This window comes from Peromyscus californicus, unplaced genomic scaffold (assembly GCF_007827085.1).
Source record: "Peromyscus californicus insignis strain IS unplaced genomic scaffold, ASM782708v3 Scaffold_5__1_contigs__length_169319896, whole genome shotgun sequence".
Taxonomy (NCBI): domain Eukaryota; kingdom Metazoa; phylum Chordata; class Mammalia; order Rodentia; family Cricetidae; genus Peromyscus; species Peromyscus californicus.
The window spans coordinates 29,048,815-29,068,609 of record NW_026294573.1 but is presented as its reverse complement, the minus strand read 5'-3'; the positions used below and the strand labels follow the sequence as shown (position 1 = coordinate 29,068,609).

The 19,795-nt window shown below is 50.2% G+C and overlaps 1 protein-coding gene across 2 annotated transcripts in view; it reads left to right on the top strand.

The window, feature by feature from the left end:
- Grik3 (glutamate ionotropic receptor kainate type subunit 3) overlaps positions 1–19,795 on the top strand; it is a 222,676-nt gene that overhangs the window by 183,091 nt on the left and 19,790 nt on the right. For both annotated transcript variants that reach the window (XM_052718078.1, XM_052718079.1), the window contains exons 11-13: positions 11,751–11,974; positions 16,805–16,923; positions 19,197–19,414. In XM_052718078.1, the coding sequence (XP_052574038.1) occupies positions 11,751–11,974; positions 16,805–16,923; positions 19,197–19,414 (561 nt within the window). The remainder of the gene's footprint in view (positions 1–11,750; positions 11,975–16,804; positions 16,924–19,196; positions 19,415–19,795) is intronic.

The window sequence follows — 19,795 nt, the reverse complement described above, 5'->3', positions numbered from 1 at the left end:
GCCTCCGTCCTGCTGGGCAGTGCTTTGGAGGTCCAGTACCCATCAAGGCCAGGAGCCTGAATGGGACATGCAGGAGACCTTGTTAAACCCAATTCCCTACAATTGATGGGCCTGTTAATCCTAGCTTGGTGCCATTTTTAATAACATCATAACCATTTATTAGTGTCGTCAGATAATTAGTCTTCTCACTAGCTCATAGAGAGCGTGGTAAAGACTTGGCAATATTATTACTTCCTTATTAGGGATCCGAATGGCAGTGTAAAGATGATGGATTCTCACCTCTGGAAATATCTGCCCTCCGAGGTCCATTTGGAGGTCCTGGACAGACCCTCCAACCAACAGAACTTAAAACATCCTTCCCTGACACTCTGCTAGCCTCTGGTCCCTGCCACATGGCTATTCAAGGAGCTAGCACTATGGGAGGTGGGCACCAGGAGCATGCAAACCCCTCCTGCAGACACACTCCCCTCCCCTGAGTTTCTGTTAACCACACAGCAGCAAATGCTATTCAGTCCCAATCTCCTCTTGACCTCTCCATCACCGCCCCCTGCTCCCTCTCATCCCCTCCCAGGTGTCTCTGCTTGCCTCCCTGCCTGCCGTCCTCCCATGACAACTCTAGAATCCGATGGAAATAGATTCAGATTCCAGGCTGGGAATTTCAGCTCACACGAGAAGAGTCCTTCAACCTGTCTGGCTTCCATTCCCCACCGCCCCCCGACGGCAAATGATAACAGAGCCTCAGTCTTGGTTCATGCTCAGTGAGCGTTCACATGTGAGAGGCGTCCTACTCAGTCCTAGCTGTACCAAGTGCAGCCTCCCCATCTAATGTGTCTGTGCTCAAACATGGTGGCAGTGGGAGAAGTAGCCCGTTAGCCATAGTCATCCTGCTAGACAAGATGTAACCAAGCCCGACTAGGACCTCAACCCTTCCCACCTGACTCTAAACAGGAAGTCCTGGAAGCTGACTGACATCCATCCAACTCATAGGGAACTGAGGCACACAGTAAAGTACCACTGCTTGGAATATTGATGTTTTCTTCCACCAGGAACCCCCACCTGCCATCTAGAGCTTCCATGGCCTGCTACAGGTACCCAGGAGCCTACTTGGGAGGTGTGAAGGAAAACCCCAAGAAGGGAGAGCCCGAAGCCAATGGAGGGCCACAGATGAAGAGAAAGATGAGATATTATTAGCCTTGAGAACTGAGTTGTTTAATGTTTTTCCCATTCTGGGGATGGATCCTGGTCCCTTACACATGCTAGGCAATTATTCTATCACTGAGCTACATACCCAGCCAAGTTACTTGACTTTGAGGGCTACAGAGCACCAGTAGAGGATGTGGAGCCAGAGGGTAACATCAGCCTGTCTCTAGAGAAACAGTTCTCCACTCTTGAGTCAAGCTGGAGCCGGCCTGGGCGTGTGGCTGAGGCCTGGATGAGAGGGGAGGGTGCAGGGGAAGGAGGAGCTGGAGGCCCATTGAGGAGCCATGAAGGCTGCAGGCTGAGAACTGGTGAATAGAGGGGTCGGGGACGGGTGGTGGTGAAGGACCAGGCAGTGGATTCTAGCCTGGACCTCTGGGGAGACACTGGTTCTTTCTCCAAGTTCCAGGCCTCCTAGAGAAGTCACTTGATGCATGTTAGGACCCTATTCTAAGCAGGTGGCTAGCCATAGGCTATGAGGAGGGAGCCAGATCATAGTGAAGGGGGAGACTGCCGAGGATGCCTAGCCTGGCAAGGAGGAGAACCAGGAGAGTGTGGGTAGGGAGGTCACTGAGACCAGGCTCTCGCCTGAGATGTATGGCATAGAGTTTTCCCCGGTTTGTGGATAAGCTTACACCAAGACAGGGGACAAAGAATGATCATGGGTGACCTTGATACCATTCCTTTGTGAAGAAATAGCCATGCCCAGACGTCCCCTCTACCCACCTATCGCAGAGTATAGCCAGGGAAAGTAACACAGCCAGGAGGGTCAGGGTCCTCTGCTGGACTCTTCAGACAGAAGTCCCTGATGCACTCAGCTTGGCTAGTGCCCAGCACTGGGATGCAAAGCAGGCACTGGTGAATGAAAGACTCAGAAGTGGGCATGGACTGCTCGCCCTGCCCAGACACATAGCTGTGGGTCATGACTCAGCTTCACATCCAAAATGTACGTGAGGAAGGTCTGGTGTCAAAGCTGTGACCTCATCACCTAATGGGTCCATTGTTTTCCAACTAGGGTTGGACCCAAGCCCTTTTCTTGTGTCCAGAAGAAGCTCTGCCCAACCTCCCTCATTCAGGCTGGGCAGATGCACTTGAATACAAGGCATGCTGGGAGCTCTCCTGGGGCAGGTCAGAATGCTTTGGGGACAGGGCGGTTAGGGTAGGGGAAGCCAATGGCAAAAGTGGACTGTTGTCATGGCAGCAGATTGCCCAGAGCTAGACCTAAAGAGTGTTGGAGAAGTTCAAGAGGTTGTCAGAGTAAATATGGGGAGAACCGGGGGGGGGGGGGGGGGGGGGGGGGAGGCGGGTCGGGAGGCAGGAAGGATGTAGTATCCCGCTGAGATTTCCCATATAACTGTCAGCTCTAGAACTCAGCCTAGGAAGAGGCCTGCAAAAGGGTCAGATGAACAGGTGCCAAGGAGGACCAGGCACAGGACAGCTTCATAGACAGAGGGAAATAGGTCCAGTGGCTGAGACAGGAAAGGTCCCCTGCAGGGGATCATGGGCCTGTTCATCCAGCCAAAAGATCTTCAGTGCCACTGTCACCTTGGGCTTGTAGAGTGCAGAGCCGCACAAACGCCTGCCGTTACTTATCTAGGGAGGGAGACGCCGAAGAAGATGGAGTCAGGCAAGAGAAGCTCCAACTGTGAGGCTGCGTTAGTTATTTTTCTCGTCGCTGTGACGAAATACCTGACCTTTTGGGCTCATAGGTCGAAGGTGTCCACCATGGCAGGAAAGACATGGCATCGGGAGCTCGGGGAGTCACACAGCTATCCCAGGCATAGGAGAGACCACTGCCAGGCATTCGCTGCCTAGGAGGCCTGTGTATGTCCCACAGATGGAGGGCTTGACAGTTGACATTTGGGAATTTTCCAGAACCTGTCCCCCATCTAGTTAGATTTATGTGAACTGTTCAGAATGCCAGTTCTGGGGTTACTGGTGGGCACAGTGCTCACTGTCAACATTGGCGGCTGGCTCAGGGTGTCACAGCAGACACCATCCACGACTCAGTGCACTTCTGAGAGCATCATCGTGTTGCATCTCAGGAGGGGCTTGCTGAGTGGCTTTTTTGAAGCCTTCCAGTGTTCACAGTGGTCAAGCCATTTGGTAAATATCACCTGAAGCCTCCTGCTAGATGCTGTGGATACAGGAGTAAACACAGGCAAGGTCCCCCACCCTCCAGCCTCAGGATCTTGCATTCTAGCCTGGGAAATGGGTAGTCGACTATGAACAGATAACTGGATGTGTGTCTCCAGCCACAGGAAGTGTTCATCTCTAAGCAGGAGGTGGGGTTGAGTGTCCAGCCAGGCTGATGCTGCAGATGCGAAGGCAGCTGATCAGGAGAGCTTCTCTGGCTCCCAGACGGGTTCTGTGGACTGAAAGAGTGGGGAGTTGCTGTGACCCATCCCAGAAAGCCCTAGAGCTGTGTTTCTCAACCTTCCTAATGCTGCAACCCTTTAATATAATTCCTTATGTTGTGGTGACCCCCAACCATAAAATTATTTGTGTTGCTACTTCATAACTGTCATTTTGCTACTGTTATGAATCATAATGTAAATATTTTTGGTGATAGAGGTTTGCCAGTAGGGTTGCAGCCCACAGGTGAGAATCGCTGCCCTAGAGGAAGGTCCAAGAGACTCAGGCAAGGCAGAAGGAGGTCATTGCTGCCCTCTTGACCAGCAGTAGTTAGAGTAACACAAGGAAGACATGAGGTCATTTCTGGTCCCTGGTGCACAGACTGTGGTAAAATGAATAAGGTGAAGGAACACAGGACTTGGGAGGCAATACTCTGCAGAAGTCATGGCCACAAGGCTGTGAGCTTTGCTCTCCCAGCCTCCAGGTGTGAAAGGAGTAGCAGCTGACAGAGACACACTCTCACTGCCTGGGTTATATGCTGTCCCTTACCTCCCCAGAACCAGACCTTGCTTCTGGCCCATGTGCCTGAGTCCCAAGCCCTGTTTGCGAGGCCAGGGAGGGCTCCACCCAAGCCTGTCCCTAGCCCTGAACCAGCACACCTCAAAGCAAGTCATGGTGCACTCTCACCTAGAGGTGGGTCAGGCAGGTGGGAGCAGTAAAAACAGACAGCACTGGACAGCATTGCAGATGAAGATTGTCTGTGGTGGGATCCATTGCGTGGTCAGGGGAGAGGAACCAAGTGCAGGGTAGCCCATCAGGGCCAGCACAGAGGCAAGAGTTCCCACTCGGGGAAGATGCAGCAAATGTTCAGAGTCAATTTGACATCAGGAGAAGTATGCATGCTGAGTGGGGAAACAGAGACCAGGATCAATCCATTAGACTGGGGGGAAGGGCGAAGTAGGACCTTTGGCAGGTAGATCTTTCATTATTTTGTTTACAATGAGAGAGAGAGAGAGAGAGAGAGAGAGAGAGAGAGAGAGAGAAGGGGGAGGATTGAGTGTCTGGATGTGTGTGTATGTGTCCATGCACACGCTCATGCGTGTGCGCACAGTGTGTATGTGGTGGTGGTGGTGGGGTGTCCTGGGGATCAAACTCAATTGGGTGCATATTCTAATGTTCGTTTTTCCTGGAGATTCCACCTTATATTGGGCTTTACACTAATCCTGAGAGGTACATCAGGGAGGGGGACAAGCTTAATCCTTGCCCTCCTGGAGTTTGTATACTGACGGAAACCAGAGATTAAACAATAGCTTGCAAAGAAAAATTCTGTTGTGATCAGAGCGGCAAGGAGCAAGTAGGAAGGAGAGCTGTGGGATGTATAATGGGAACCCGACTTACTTCAAAGACAGGGGGCGGGGGGTCACAGCTCCATCCCCCTTGGGCTCTGCTAGGGCAGGTCCCACCCTGTCTGGGTTGATACCACTATCAGGACTTGTGGAGTTTGGGGAGAGGACTTCAAGTGACAGAAGATGGGTCATCTATCCCAGGCTCTAGTGACTGTGAGGGAGGCTGGACCTGCCATTCTTCCTGATAGACATTGGCACAGGATGGAGCCCACGGGGCAGCAGGAATGGGGCCTCCCGGGCCTTGGAATGGTATACACATCATTGCTCAGTCAGTCATCAAGGCTGCCGTCAGTTCTGAAAGTGGACAGGTGGATCACGGACCCTGGCAGCTCTCCGGGTCTGTAGAGATATGCAGGGACTCAGAAGATGTTTTGTCAGGTTGCTATCCATGCTCTTCGAGAGGTACCTTGTTTTCCTCAGCCTGGATGGAAAGTGTCTAGTTAGGGAAACAGCACTTGAGAGACAGTGCAGTAGCTGAATTCTGAGAATGCCCTGTGTGAATCAAGTTCTTCATCGTGGTGATAAACAGAGAAGCACATTTCTTTAAAAATCTGTATTGTGTGGATGTGTGTTCATGTATGGCTGCTGGTACTCTCAAGCTATCGGTGTGCATGTGGAAGACAGAGGACAACCCTGGATGCTGGTCCCACCTTCCACTTCGTTTGAGACAGTCTCTTGTTCACTGCTGAATACACTAAGCTGGCCCATGAATTTCCCAGGATTCTCCTATCTCTCCTTTCCATCCCACGGGAGGAATACAGGGATTGTAGATGTGTGCTACCATACCTGGCTTCCTGTGGGCTCTGAGGCTTCAAACTCAAGCCCTGGTGCTTGCATGGCAAGTACTTGAAGGAAACACTTTAGTGGGGGATTACAGCTTCAGAAATTTCAGCAGCTTGGTCAGCTTGGCCCACTGCTGTTTGTCTGTGGTGAGGCAGGACATCTTGGCCGCAAAAGCATGGAGCAGAGGCTCCTGCTAAACAGAAAGCAGAGACAAAACGCCCTTCGTAGGCACACCCCCAGAGACCTACTTCCCTCAAGGCCTCCCTTTCTAATAACTCTATTAAAGTGTGACTCTGTCAATGGATTGGTCCATTGATATGTTCAAGGCACTCATTATCCAGTAATGAGGATCTCGATGACTAGACCCACCAACTGGGGACAAGCTTTCAACATATGGACCTTTTGGGGGATGCTTCATATCCAAGCCGGAACCCCCAATACCAGAGACATGGGAGGGAGGGAGCAGACAGAGCTCCCGGGACCAGTCAAGTCCCTTCATGGTTATCAGAAAGGGCTTGTCATGGGTGGTTTTCTTGGGAACTGTAGAGGCAGAAAAGGGATCTGGAAGGCTTTAGGACTCCAAACCCCATCAAGTGCTACAAAAGGAATCCCAGCGAAGCCCCAATGACAGGCGTAGTCAGAGGCCAAAGTAAAATCCAGGTATCTAGGAATGCAGCGTGGAGCTTAGGACAGGACCCACTGAGCACAGGCAGCAGGGCTGAGAGCAGGCAATGGAAGGAGCACAGTCTCCACACAGTCTCCACACAGTCTCTCAGTGACGGCTGTATTAGTTTTCGTGCTATAACAAATGATAGCCAGGTGCCGTAAAAACACAGAAATTTATCCTCCTGTGGGAGAGAAATGAGAAACAGGGTGTCAATAAAGACTCTGAAGGTGAATGGGCTCCATGCTCCTAGGTTCTGATGTGGCCAGCTGCCCTTGGTGCTCCTTGACTTGTGTCTGGGCTGTCCCCACCTCTCTATCCATTGTCACACTCCTCCCTGTGTGTATCTGTGTCTCCTCTTAGAAGGGCACCAGTTGTTGGGAGGAGGCCATCCTAATTCAGTATGATGCCGTCTTAACTTGGTGACTTTGTTCTGCAAGAATATTATCTGCAAGACCTTATTCCAAATTAGCTCACAGTCACAGAATTGGAATGTAATTAAGGCTATATGCCACTGCCGCATCACCCCGCTATACTTGGCTTGTACAACCGTGTGGTAAAACGTTGGGTTTTAAAGTCATAATGAATCGGGTCCTAGAACTGGCTCAGTCACTCACCAGCTAGAACAAGCGTCCTGCCTGCTCTAGCCACCAAATCAGTCATCTAAAATGTGGTGATGCCTGCTGCCTCCTGGGGCTCTCAGGAGGAATTCATGAGGCACTTGATGACGCTTGGCCTGAAGGCAGCATCCTGTGATGATGGCAGCTCTTAATACTTTAATATAACAATTGACTGTCTGGGCAGGCAGGCAGGCACACTGAGAGAGCATAGGGTATGGAATCCAGTGGTGACTGTACTGGAGAATCCAACAGGAAGTGCCAACAGAACACCAAACCCAGGGAGTGAGCAGGGGCTCTGGGGACTAGACCTTAGTCTCCAAAGAAGACTTCTTATCCTAAGGAAAGGCCAGTTGGTGGCACAGTACCAGCACTAAGACCATGACATCTATCCCATTCTTAGCCTGATGGGAGGTGGCCCAGGTTTTATTATAGGAACAAGTTCAGGGTCCAGACTGAAGTCAGGAGTACTGAATATCAAGGGCCAAAATACAGAGCTGGAGTTGGGTAATCATGTCATCCATGTAGGATCTGGGGCTAGAACCAAGTAGACAAGACCAAATGGCTTCATGCGTGGAGGGGAGGTTGAGCAGGACTGGATTGGGTGCCTCTCAACAGAACTTTGGCAAGTGGAAAGCTACCTATAGGGATAAAACCACGTCTTTGGAAGGCATCCTGCCTGGCCTAGATGTTTAGAAGATATACAGAAAGGAAGTTAGTAAGACAGGAGACGAACAATATCACCTGTAAGACGTTGAAGGTATCAAAGTTTGGTTTGGTTTGGTTCAAGGTCATGATTTTTGTAACATGAGAGGAACGAACAAACTTCTCCAAGCCTCAGTTTCCCTCTGTAATAAAATGTGGGGTTGGAGCAGATGTTCCTGAAGGTCTCTCGTCCAGCTCTGACAGCCTGTGATTTCATGAATCACGCTGGAAGAAGTATGCATGAGTGGGAAGAGCCGCCAAGACTGGGCCTTTCATTCTGAGTAATGAACCGAAACCGCGAAGGCTTGACATCTGTTCCAATCTTTCAAGGGAAGTTGGACAAAATAATGCCTTTTTCAGGGAAATCGTTACCAACAGTGAAATATAGTATTTTCTGCCTAAGCCAAAAATGAAGTGGAGAATGCCAGCTTTCTTGAAGCCCAAGGGAGAACACTCATCTGAACTCCCAGAGAAGGTCACGTTGGCCAATTACCTTGCTGCCGTAGGCACAGAATGCCATGGACGTCTCTGCTGCCCAACCCCATTAGAGCCAGAAAGCAGGAAGAGTGGAAGGGAGATGCTGAAGGCCCTGAGAAAGACCGCTCCGGGGTCTGTGGCTGACTTCTTCCCCAGCCCCTGGGACATTCTTGCAAAATAAGCATTGTGCACAAACACCTTGATCTCATGCATCTTGCTGTCAGAAGTCCAAGGAGGATCCTCCACCACTGACTTAGAGGTTCTGTCTAAGAAGTCACTGCAAACCCAGAGGCCATTCTCAGAGACCAGCCAGAGACCAAGGCATTCTACCTTTGGAGTCAAACAGAGCCTACCAATACAGCGTCCTCTAAAGGGACTAGGCTAGGGGAGGCAGGAATCTAGACTCAAATACCACTAGATCCCTCTTACACCATCATTGTAGACAATCCAAGAATTTCAGGACTGTAGGAGGACTGTGCTCACCTCAACTCATGTGCTACCCAGGAATCATGTCTCTATCTAAAACAAGAACTCACTGTACCAGGTCTCTGGTTCATTCTTGTATCCCAGCTAGGCCAGTGTCTGAGCATAGTATGTCTTGATCAAGTATGTACTAGACAGTCTAATTAGAATGTCCCTGAGCATTCTTCCCCCGTCCATCTGTTCATGCCCTGAACTGAGAGGGGTCCAGTAGCTAAGGTAGCTGCCTTGTCCCTCTTTCTGTGCCTATAAAGCCAGGCAAGTTCTAACTCACACACTCAAAAATCTATAAAGTATAGGCTTCAATGTAATGGATCTTTTCCATAGCTTCACCTCTCTCTATCCCCTGGGGTTGATTTGTTTCACACTTATTTGTCTGTTTGTCTATTGCATCTGTGCATGTGGGTACATGCTCATGTATACATGTCATGTCTCACGTTTGGAGATTAAAAAACAACTTTTGGGACTTGGTTCTTTCCTTCCGCCATATAGGTTCTAGGGATCCAACTCGGGTCATCATTAATCTTCCTGGCAGGTGCCTTGTACTCCATGGGCTATCTTTCCTGGATTTTGAAGTTTACCAAATCCTTGGGCCCCGAGTATCCCTATTGGGGAGCAGAGGTGGCATTAGAAGGAGAAACACTGGGGATCCCAGTATCAGAGTATCTTCTAGTTCCTCCAAGCCTGGGGTACTCACAGAGTGGTCTAGACTAGGATTTCACACATATTAGCCTTCTCTCCTGGTGGGATTTCTATTGAAATACTTGTTCCAATCTGAGATAAGTGGAGTCTGAGTTAGTGCTGATATGATAAACGATTTAATTGATACCCATGTTCCCTACTAGAACTTAAGAGCCACGAGAACAGAAACTGTGCCTGTGACAGCTCTGTCTCTCTAGTTCCTGATGGATCTCATAAAATAGTGGGTGGGTGGAAAGATGGGTGGGATGGTGGATGGATGGACAGCTGATTGGTGTCTAGGTTGGTAGATATATGGATAAACAGATAGATGATGGATAGATAAATGGATAAGTGGGTGATGGGTGGTCAAGTAGGTGGGTAGACAGAAGAATGGATAGAGGGATAATGGATGGATGGATAAATAGATGGGTCGGTGGGTGGATGGATGGGTCAGTCCAGCAAGTGGCTGCCTTAGAGACATTGCCTTGGCAGAGTCTTTCAGAAGCATGCTCCTTCCTGGCTAAGGGTCTTCAGTGCTGGCCTTAGCATCCCTCTTCACCTCAGTTGTGCCCATGTATGGAAGGGAAGTGATACCTTGATTCATAATTGAGACACAAATACCCACAGGAGCCTAAGAGGCAGCCTTTTCCAGGGAAGCACTGCTAAATATTGCAGAGTCTAAGGAGGGGCTTTGAGATGAGGAGAGAACAGTGGGTCGGCCACAACTCTAGCATGCGAGGAACCCTGTGAGTATGTGTATAAGCAGATGCATGCTTGCTGACATGCAGCCATGCACACCGAGCAGTGCAGACCTTCCCTTGGGAAAGAACGAGCTTTGTGAGAATCAAGAATTTAAGACTGCCAGGGAGGGATCTCAAAGAGGCAGCATGTGTGAAATAATATGAACAATAGGAAGAATTAGACAAGGAGAGGGGATTGTGGGCCAACCGCGGAGGCAAAGAAAGGGGCATAGGAACAGGACAGTGTTTAATGGGCCCTTGTGTTATGAGAACCACAGATAAGATGCAGAGGGAGGATTTTTTAATTTTTAATCAGGAAAGCCTCAGACCAAATTTCAGAACACCCCTCCTTAAATTTGCGATGCAATGTCCTGTATTAACATATCATATCTCTAGCCTTCCCTCTCCTGCCTTCATGTAAACCCCTGCTAGTGAGGCCTTGGACTTGCTCATTCGGTTTCTTGTCCACCCACACCCTCTAAGGAGGGTGCTTTTGTTTGTTTTGTGTGTGTTCTGTGTAGTGGATGTGTGTACATGCTTGTGTGTGTGTGTGAGTGTGTGTGTGTGTGTGTGTGTGTGTGTGTGTGTGTGTGTGTGTGTGTGTACATGTGTATCAATATAGCGGTTGTCTTCTTCAATAACACTCCACTTTATTTTATGAGACGGGATCTCTCTTTGAACCTGGAGCTGACCAATCAGCTAGACTAACTGGCCAGTGAGCTCTGGGGCCTGATTATGGACTCTCTTGGTGACCAGCTTTTTACAGGAGTGTTGGGGATTCAAACTCAGGTCCTCATGCTGGCACAACAAGCATTTGGCTGACTGAGCCATCTCCCCGGTTCCCACGGAGACCATTATCTTTGCCTAAGTAGCTTTGGAGCAGGTTTTAGGATCCCGGGACCATCCTGGGTGGGCTAAAGTGGTCAGGAAGTGATTGGGAGGGAGAAGCTGCGTTCATTCGACACAGTGCCATCTTGAGAAGGGGCCTCATAGGTATTCATTCTCTCTATGCTTTTGTCCCGGTCCTCTCCTTCATACATCAGCTCTTGAACAGCAAAGCTTAAGTTGTCCTGTATTACTGTATGTGCATCCTTGTCTCCCCCACACCCTGGACACGGCCCAGCCACGGGAGTCAAGTCAGTGTTGAAACTGAGCTGTGAATAAGTGGGCTGCAGAGAAGTTTCAGTCAAGGGCCTGTGTTCTGTCCCCAGAACCCATGTGGGGGAAAGGGCCAGGTGTGGGGGCAGTGCCAGGGAGGCAGAAACAGGCAGATCCCTGGGGTTTGATTGCCAGCCAGCAGTACCCTACTGGGGGAGTTCCAGGCCAGTGAGAGAGTCTGCCTTAGAAAATAAGGTCAGGGCTGGGGAGATAACTCAACTGTTAAAGGTTACGGCTCACAATCAAAAAATCGGGTCAGCTGAAACTGAGAAATGACACTAAGGTTGTCCTCTGGCCTCCACACTTACACACACATACACACGTGTGCATGAGCGTGCACTCACACGCACACTGGACATACACAGCAGTGGTTAAGTCACCATGGACGACTGGCACCCCTTCCATCCGCAATCCATGAGGGGGGGTTCTCCATCACCTCTAGCCCAAGGTTTTGCTCATTGTCTGTCTGCCTGTGGTCTTGTTACAGAAAGCAGACCTGGCCGTGGCTCCCCTAACCATCACCCATGTCCGAGAGAAGGCCATCGACTTCTCTAAGCCTTTCATGACCCTCGGAGTGAGCATCTTATATCGCAAGCCCAACGGCACCAACCCCAGTGTCTTCTCCTTCCTCAACCCTCTTTCCCCGGACATCTGGATGTACGTGCTCCTCGCCTACCTGGGTGTCAGCTGTGTTCTCTTTGTTATCGCCAGGTAAGGCTGTGCCTTGGCCGAAGCTCTGGGCCAAGCTGGAAAGCACAGGAAGCTAAGCGAGTGACACCCCCCCACCCCCCCACCCCCCCCGGCTCAGAAGGCCCAAGGTCTGGATGACTGTGGCACCTGACATTCTCTTCCTCCCTGTCGCTCTGATCCTTTATGCCTTCAGGGGATGTTCCATGACTCCCTGGGCGTGAATCATCCAATCGTCCCTCTGGTCCATGTCCATGACTCAGTTATGGTCATTGCACCCACCCTGGTGCCCAGAACAGGCTGGGAGAAGCCTGACCGTTGCCCAGGATAGCGCCACCTGAGCTAGGCACCTTAGGATGGCAGACCAGACCCAAGGGCACTGTATGGCCTATTGAGTGGCTTAAAACATGGAAAAACAAATTGTACCTAAGCCGTCCACACAGCAGGAGAACCAGTCGCCACCAGCTATGCGCATGCCACATGCAGAAACATGGCACACACGCATGCACGCCCGGGATCCATGCTTATGCACCGCCTCATTCACATGTGTGCCTCATGTGTGAGAATCCACGCTTGTACCGAGGCTACGCTTGTTGTGTTGTTCATTGGAAACGGATGAAGTACACCCTTGCTGGTGGTTATTGGAAATGGGTCACGAGGGAAGCAGATTTAGCCCATGTTTATCAAATGCTCAGTGTTGGCCAAGCACCCTGTTCTGCACCTCGCCATCTTTCCATTTTCTCTGGCAGCCTCCCTTAAAGACACCCAAGACCCACTGAGGCCATACAAGCGAAAAGTGACACATCCAGGATGCGAACTTAGTGTCACTGAGGGTTTGTCTGTGATGCATGCCTCTGGCCACTGCTTGGCCTCCCGCCTCAAGCTCCCCAGCCCCTCACAGATGAGCTCTCTGCCCCTCCCTCCAGGCCCCATCCTTGCCTCTGCCCTGGGTCCTTTTTTCTCTAAAGCCTGACATGGTGTAAAGAGAAACTTCTCTGGAGAGGCAATTTGAGATCCAAGGACCTGGTGTTTCGCCTTTTTCCTCTCGAGCTTCCTTTGAAAGCCCCCCTTTCCCTCTGCACCCTCCACTCTCTGCCCCCTCCCACCCAGAGAGAGACCAAAGGGAAAATGTGAGAGGCGAAATCACCCAGCCTCCCGAGCCTTTTGCTGCAGAGCTGAGTGCTGCAGCAGCCGCCCTGCCTCCTCAGCCTGGCCAACAGCGAGCCGGCACAGAGAGACCTTCATCACGCCTCTCGTCACTAATGGTCTAACAAGCCTTTGAAAGCAGCGCTGCTCTCTTGTGCTCTCAACGTAATTTTCTCGAAGCTCCAGTGGCCTCTCAGCCACCCATCCCTCCGAGACAGGAGCATTTCCAGCATTAGTTCTGTCTGTTTGATGTGTCTCTTCCCCCCTCGGATATGAGCCGTCTATCCGTTGCAGGCAGCGGGGGTGTATATGTCCAGCCTCTCCCTCCTGGCTAGAAAGACAGGAGGAGAGCCCCGCCCCCCCTCCCCAAACACACACACACACCAACTCTAGTCTGGGATGCTTAGGAAAACTGAGGTTTTCTACAGTGGCCAGGATGCCATGAGAGTACCCTCAGAGGAAGGAGAGGGATGAAATTCTGGGCCGTAGAGCTGACAAAAGGCATCTAAGTGCACTGGTCACCCCCATGGAACACTCGCACAGCGTGACTCACAACCATCATGTCTGCCCTTCACAGTCGTCCTGTGAGGTGGGGAGAACCATCCCCATGTTACAGAAGCAGAAACTGAGGCTCAGAGAGGTTAAGTCAATATCCAAAGTCACAAAGCTTTGCTTGACAGGGTCCTGATTTAAATCAAGCTCAGGATTGGGCGTTAGGGAGCCCCAAACTGCAGTGCACACAGACGGTTTAGGGGGTGCCACTGAGCACCTAACCGCATATGGCACCCTTGCCCAGCGGTCATCCATTCCCTCTTGTCTTCTGCACCGTAAGAAGTTCCAGTCCCCTCCTACACTGTAAAATGGGCGCCTGGTACTGTGAACCTTTCTTTGGTTGGGGAACCTCAGCCTTTGAAAACATTTCGTTACCAAAAGGCCCCTTCTGGAATCAGCTACATTTATCAGAATAAGCAGTTCTGTCTCTGGGAACTTGTCTTATTAAAACTTCACCATTGAGTGACACTTTGGAACCTAAAATGCCTTACGGCAGAGCTCAGAGGACCCAGCTACTCTTTGATGTCAGTGACCACAGAGGTGTGCCCAGGTTGTTTTGGTTTTGGGGCTTTTTCTCCCAGTGGCGGGAACTGGGTCAGCTTCAGTGCCCACCAGTAGGGAGGTGTTAAGACACATGTGAGTAGTTGGAGGGCACAGGCTGATTCAGAGGGGCTGATCTGGAAAGGGGTAACGTAACAGCTTTCTACATAGAAATTTCTATGACAGGGTCTTGGGGTGATGTGGCATTTTTTATGTTAAAAATTGTTTTTTTTGTGTGTGTCTGTGTGTATGTGTGTTTGTGTGTATGTCTGTCTGTCTTGTCTATCTGTGTCTGTGTGTTACATTAGGAGTAAGACCTAGGGCCAACGAGCTGACTCAACTGGTCAAGGCACGCTTGGTACCAAACCTGAAGCCCTGAATTCTATTCCAGGGTCTGACATGGTAGAAGGAGAGAACTGACCCCTGCCAGTTTTCCTCTGACCCCTACATGCATGCCGTGGCACACACGCCCACATACATACCATAAACAAACAAATGTAATACAGATCTTAATACTATAAATAAAGAGCTGAACCCCTGAGCACTGCTCAGAATTCATCTTTCCTCTGATCCCAGCCCTCCAGCCAGGAGAGGTCCCGGAGAAGCCTGGTCTCTTGGTCCCCAGTGTAAACCATCACAGGCCGTGGCCTTTAGTTCCTTGTCCTGTCAGTCCTAGGTGTCCCTGAGCCACACAGCTTGTTTCTATCTAGAAGCTGAAGGCTGAGGTTCCATAGACTTTGTGAGATTCCTGCCTTAGCTCCTTTTTAATTTCTCCATTAGCCCCAAACTGGGCCTCCCAGGGCCGTGCCTCCTTAGGTAGTCCCTTCCTCCCTCTGCTCTGGGTTTCCAGTGGCTTATGGCCTCTACTTACTGAAGTCCATTGCTTTCCTAATAAGGAGCCAAGGCAGACCTGGACTAAATTCCAATCTGTGTGTGCTCAGTGGGGAGGCATTGTGTAGCCAGTACCCCTAGATCAGTGGACTCTGGGCCTGGAGCAGGGACCTACAACACAAGCACCTACCAGGCCCTGCCCTCCAGACAACTCAGGTTTGTCTGCTGTGCCACAAAAATGCACACAACACCCGTTCTGGGCACCCAGCTCTCCAAAGGTTTTCTCTTACATCCCCTCCCCCAATGTCTCTCGGCCCTCTCCCTGAACCTCAGCCTCTTCCTTGGGGATTGTCGAGCCTCTAACCAGCTTCTGCTCATCCCCTTTGACAATCCTCCACTCGGTTTGAAATCTCACGTGGAAATTTCCTGTCTGAGGGAACTGTCCTCACCTGAGCCCTGGGAGTAGTGGGTTGTAGATGACACTCCTGCTTTGAGAAGGGACCTCGAAAAGGCATGACACAAGGTGCCATAAAGGGCTTCACACTAAAAATTGAAACAAAATCTGGCTTTGTTTTAAGAAAAGAAAGAAAGAAAGAAAGAAAGAAAGAAAGAAAGAAAGAAAGAAAGAAAGAAAGAAAGAAAGAAAGAAAGAAAGAAAGAAAAAGACTGTCTGTCTTTGCTTCCTGCATCCTACCCCATCCCATCCCCAATACACACATACAGCTGCCCCGATCCAGAAACTGCTCAGTCTCTCCATCTCTCTGCATCTCCAAACTGACTCAATTGTAAGTAGAATTCAGCCAGTCAGCCAGGCTTCCTTCCCTCAGTTGGGAATCCTCTTCCTTAGAAGGGGGTGGTGTGGAATAGGGGCTTTCAACAACTTTTTCCTTTAGACATCTGTTCCTATACTCAAACACAAAACTCTGAAATGAAATCGCACATTGTTCTCCCCATGGGGTAGGATTCTGGGGCATTTGTGCCTTCTCATCCTATTCTTGTATACTATTTGAATATTTTATAATGAATGTCTTTTCACTTTTTTATTATACAAGAAATTCAAATGCATTTTCTCATTTTCAAAAAATTCATGTAGGCAACAGGTTTGGCTAAAATTCCTTTTGCCCTTCTTAACCCCCTCCCCAGAGGCACACACTGATATTATAGATGGAAACTTTCAGACCTCTTAGTATACATTCACATACACATTTACCTATGGAGCTGTATGGCTGTCTTAAGAAATCTGTAGAAATGTGACGGTACTGTTTTTTACTTTTGATCACTTTTCATCTGCTAGTCTGGGATGAAGATCATTCCCTGTTGAGGGACACCTGGAAGCATGCTGTTCTCTTTAATAGCTGTGTGATAGTTCGGTGTGGTTGTGGCATGGCGTGTTTAATCATTCCTCTACTGAAGGACATTGAGGTGATTTTCTGTTTTTGTCATTGCAAACAACACTTTGATAAACATCCTTGAGGACTTCCCTTTATGTGCCTGTAGGAGTGTTTTCCCTACATAGATAATGACTTGCAGCTTCCCGAGGTAGAAGGGTGTCCGTGCTTTTCATTTGAAAAGGTGCTTTGGAAGTACTTTATAACCAGAAAAGGGTTACTCTTCTGCACTGGCATTAAAGGACGGGAAGAAACCCGGTCCCAACTGGCCCTGGCCTATCACTCCAGCCAGACAGTAAGGAAAGGGCCCCTGGAGTGCTTGGCAGTCCACGCTGGTGCTTGGTACTCCCTGGCAGCCTCCTGCAGCGTGGACTCTTCGCTTCCCTCTGCCCTGCAGATTCAGCCCTTACGAGTGGTATGATGCCCACCCTTGCAACCCCGGCTCCGAGGTGGTGGAGAATAACTTCACACTGCTCAACAGCTTCTGGTTTGGAATGGGCTCCCTCATGCAACAAGGTGAGTGTCTGCCCTCTCCGGGCCTTCTTGTCTGAGGAAGGTAGCTTTCCTCCCCAGTGGGTCCTTTGGCCTCTCTGGGGTCAGCTGCCCTCAAGAGGCAGCCTCAGGCCTCAATAAGCTGTCAGAAGGTTACAGACACTGAGGATACCCTGGTGTGTGCCTTCACCCCAGATTCACACCCTGCTCCACTGCTCTGGCTCAAAGCCAGCTCAGGATGTAAAGAAGGTCAGCCACCCCAGCCTGTGTCGTGTGAGATGCATTCCCAGTACCTTCTACAGTTGTTGGGATGGACCAGAACATGCTGCCTGCTGGATTGACCCTGGTGACTTCTCCCCAGCTGAGCAAAGCTGATCCAAGCAAGCTGGGGGCTGGGACCACAGAGGCAGAGGGTGGGCAGGAGGCTGCAGAATAGTGCTGTGACGGTAAATGGCTGGGGAGACTAAGAGAACTCCAGTAGTTAGGTCAGGGCTAGGTGAGGTTGACTGAGGTTGGGACTTCTGCCTGAGTACATCAGAGACAGGGTCCATGGCAGAAGACTGTCATCCATCTTGGAGAGAGGGCCCCAAGATGACTGGCCCTGAGCATGGATTCAGCTCTTTGGAGATGTCTGGAGATGCTTAAATATCTAGGAAACAGCCGAGTATGGTAGCGCGCATCTGTGATTCCAACATTTGGTTGACTGGGACTGGAGGATTACTGTGAGTTCAAGACAAGCAAGGCCCTGTCTCAGAAGGTGGGAAGGTGTAGCACGGTGACTCAGTGGGTGAAGGCACTTGCTGCCAAGCCTGATGCCCCAATGGGAAGCTGCACATCGCCTGCTCTGACTACAAGGCCCTTGACCTTCACACTCTTATGTGGAGCCTCAAGACCCAGCACAAACCCTGGTCTTCAGAAGACATGATGAAGATGCCAGATGAATGAGGGAGAGAAGGAAGGGAGGAAGGAAGAAAGGAAGGAAGGAAGGGAGGAAGGAAGGAAAGAAGGAAGGAAGGAAGGAAGGAAAGGAAGGAAAGGAGGGAAAGGAGGGAGGGAGGAAGGGCATTCTCCTTAGTGCCCATCACACAGCCGTTCACTGTGCTGGGAGCACTGTGGAGCCGTGAGTGTAGCAGAAGAGGAAAAAGACCTGTTTCTCCGCCCGTCAGTGGGCTCCAGCATCGGAAGTGACAGGCACCTTTCATGGCAAGTGCCTCCGCCTGTCCCTGCTATTAACAAGCGTCCTGAAGCCTCACCTTCCTTCTTTGCCCGTCGTCTTTGTTCGGTGACAGTTGAGAAAGACCTGGAAGCCCCTTCGCTGCAGTAATAACTTCTCCGCTGCTGCCTGCTGCTACTCAAGTCCAGGCCCCCCAACGCATTCCCCCGCATGGTTTTGATTAGGAGGGGAAAAAAAAACTAGGTATGTATTTGAAAAACTCTCCCTTGAGTGACTTCTTTGAGACAGGGAAAAAAAATCATCCATATCAAAGCAGACGCTTTCAGATTGCGAGTCCAAATATTCCAGAAAGTTCGGGGGTCACTCACTATTTAAATCTCTTGAAAGCCGTCTAGTTAATTACTTCAGTTAGAAGGGTTCATCTGAATGGTGCTCTGCACCCAAGGTCGGGGAGGAAGAGTGATATATTTCAGCAAAGAGCTTCCAAAAATGTTGATTTTTCTTCTCCTTCCAAGTGCCTCACAGCAATCTCATCTTTGTATACTGCTCGTATTTCTGACGCATCTCTCTTCAAATTATACCATTGCGGCATCGCAGTATTTCCGGGAGGCTGGGGCAGAGGAAGGACAATTCTTCATCCTTTGCAGAGTCCAGAACAAGAGAATTGTCTGGCCTAAGATCACCCAGAGAACTGGGAACAGGATTTTCTTTTAGAACCCGTGGTTTCGACCCTTATACTGTGGTCCATGGATAGGCATCGGAGGGTCTGAGGAACCTCTGAAATGGAGTGCGTGCATGTGTGTGTGTGTGTGTGTGTGTGTGTGTGTGTGTGTGTGTGTGTGTGTGTGTGTGTGTATGTGTGTGTGTGTGTGTGTTGAGAATGTAAATTATTAAATATCAGCCTGAATCAGACTCACTTGAAGTCTGAGTGCACACCCTGCTCATCCCTCCCCCTCCCCTCCCTCCAGTTATTGACTCTTGAGGTGAATCAAAGAATCTGCCTTTCAGTCAAGTTTCCAGTGGGGCTGATCTGCTAGTCTCAAGAAAAGGTCTCCGCGCCTGTGTGAGTATCCAGGTCATGTCATGGTCTACACATTGTAAGGCCTCTCCTCCCTTCTCCCAGGCTCTGAACTGATGCCCAAAGCTCTGTCTACCCGAATCATTGGTGGCATCTGGTGGTTCTTCACACTCATTATCATTTCGTCCTACACGGCCAACCTGGCTGCCTTCCTGACCGTGGAGCGCATGGAATCGCCTATCGACTCTGCTGATGACCTGGCCAAGCAGACCAAAATTGAATATGGTGCTGTCAAGGATGGGGCCACCATGACCTTCTTCAAGGTGAGATTCTCTTCTTCCGTGCGTCACCTGGAGCTCACTTGCCTGGACTCTTTACTGAGTAGAAAAGTGGAGCTCTGCCCATCCCTCCATCCCTCCCTCCCTCCCTCCATCCCTCCCTCCCTCCCTAACTACTCCGAATCCAGGGGCCTGAAACCACAGGTCTCAGCCCCTCCCTGTTGAAACCAGTTATGTCTAAGGAGCTGTGATGATGAGCCACATAGATTGGTCTCAAGTTCTGAAAGTTTCTGGGGCAAGCCATGTGAATCACTGGAGGAAGATAAACAGAAATGATTGGATGGCCCAGTCCCAGACAGTTCTGGGACCATTGGTACCCTGCTCTTGGCTTGGGGTCTCAATCCATCCATCTCTAAGAGGCTGACT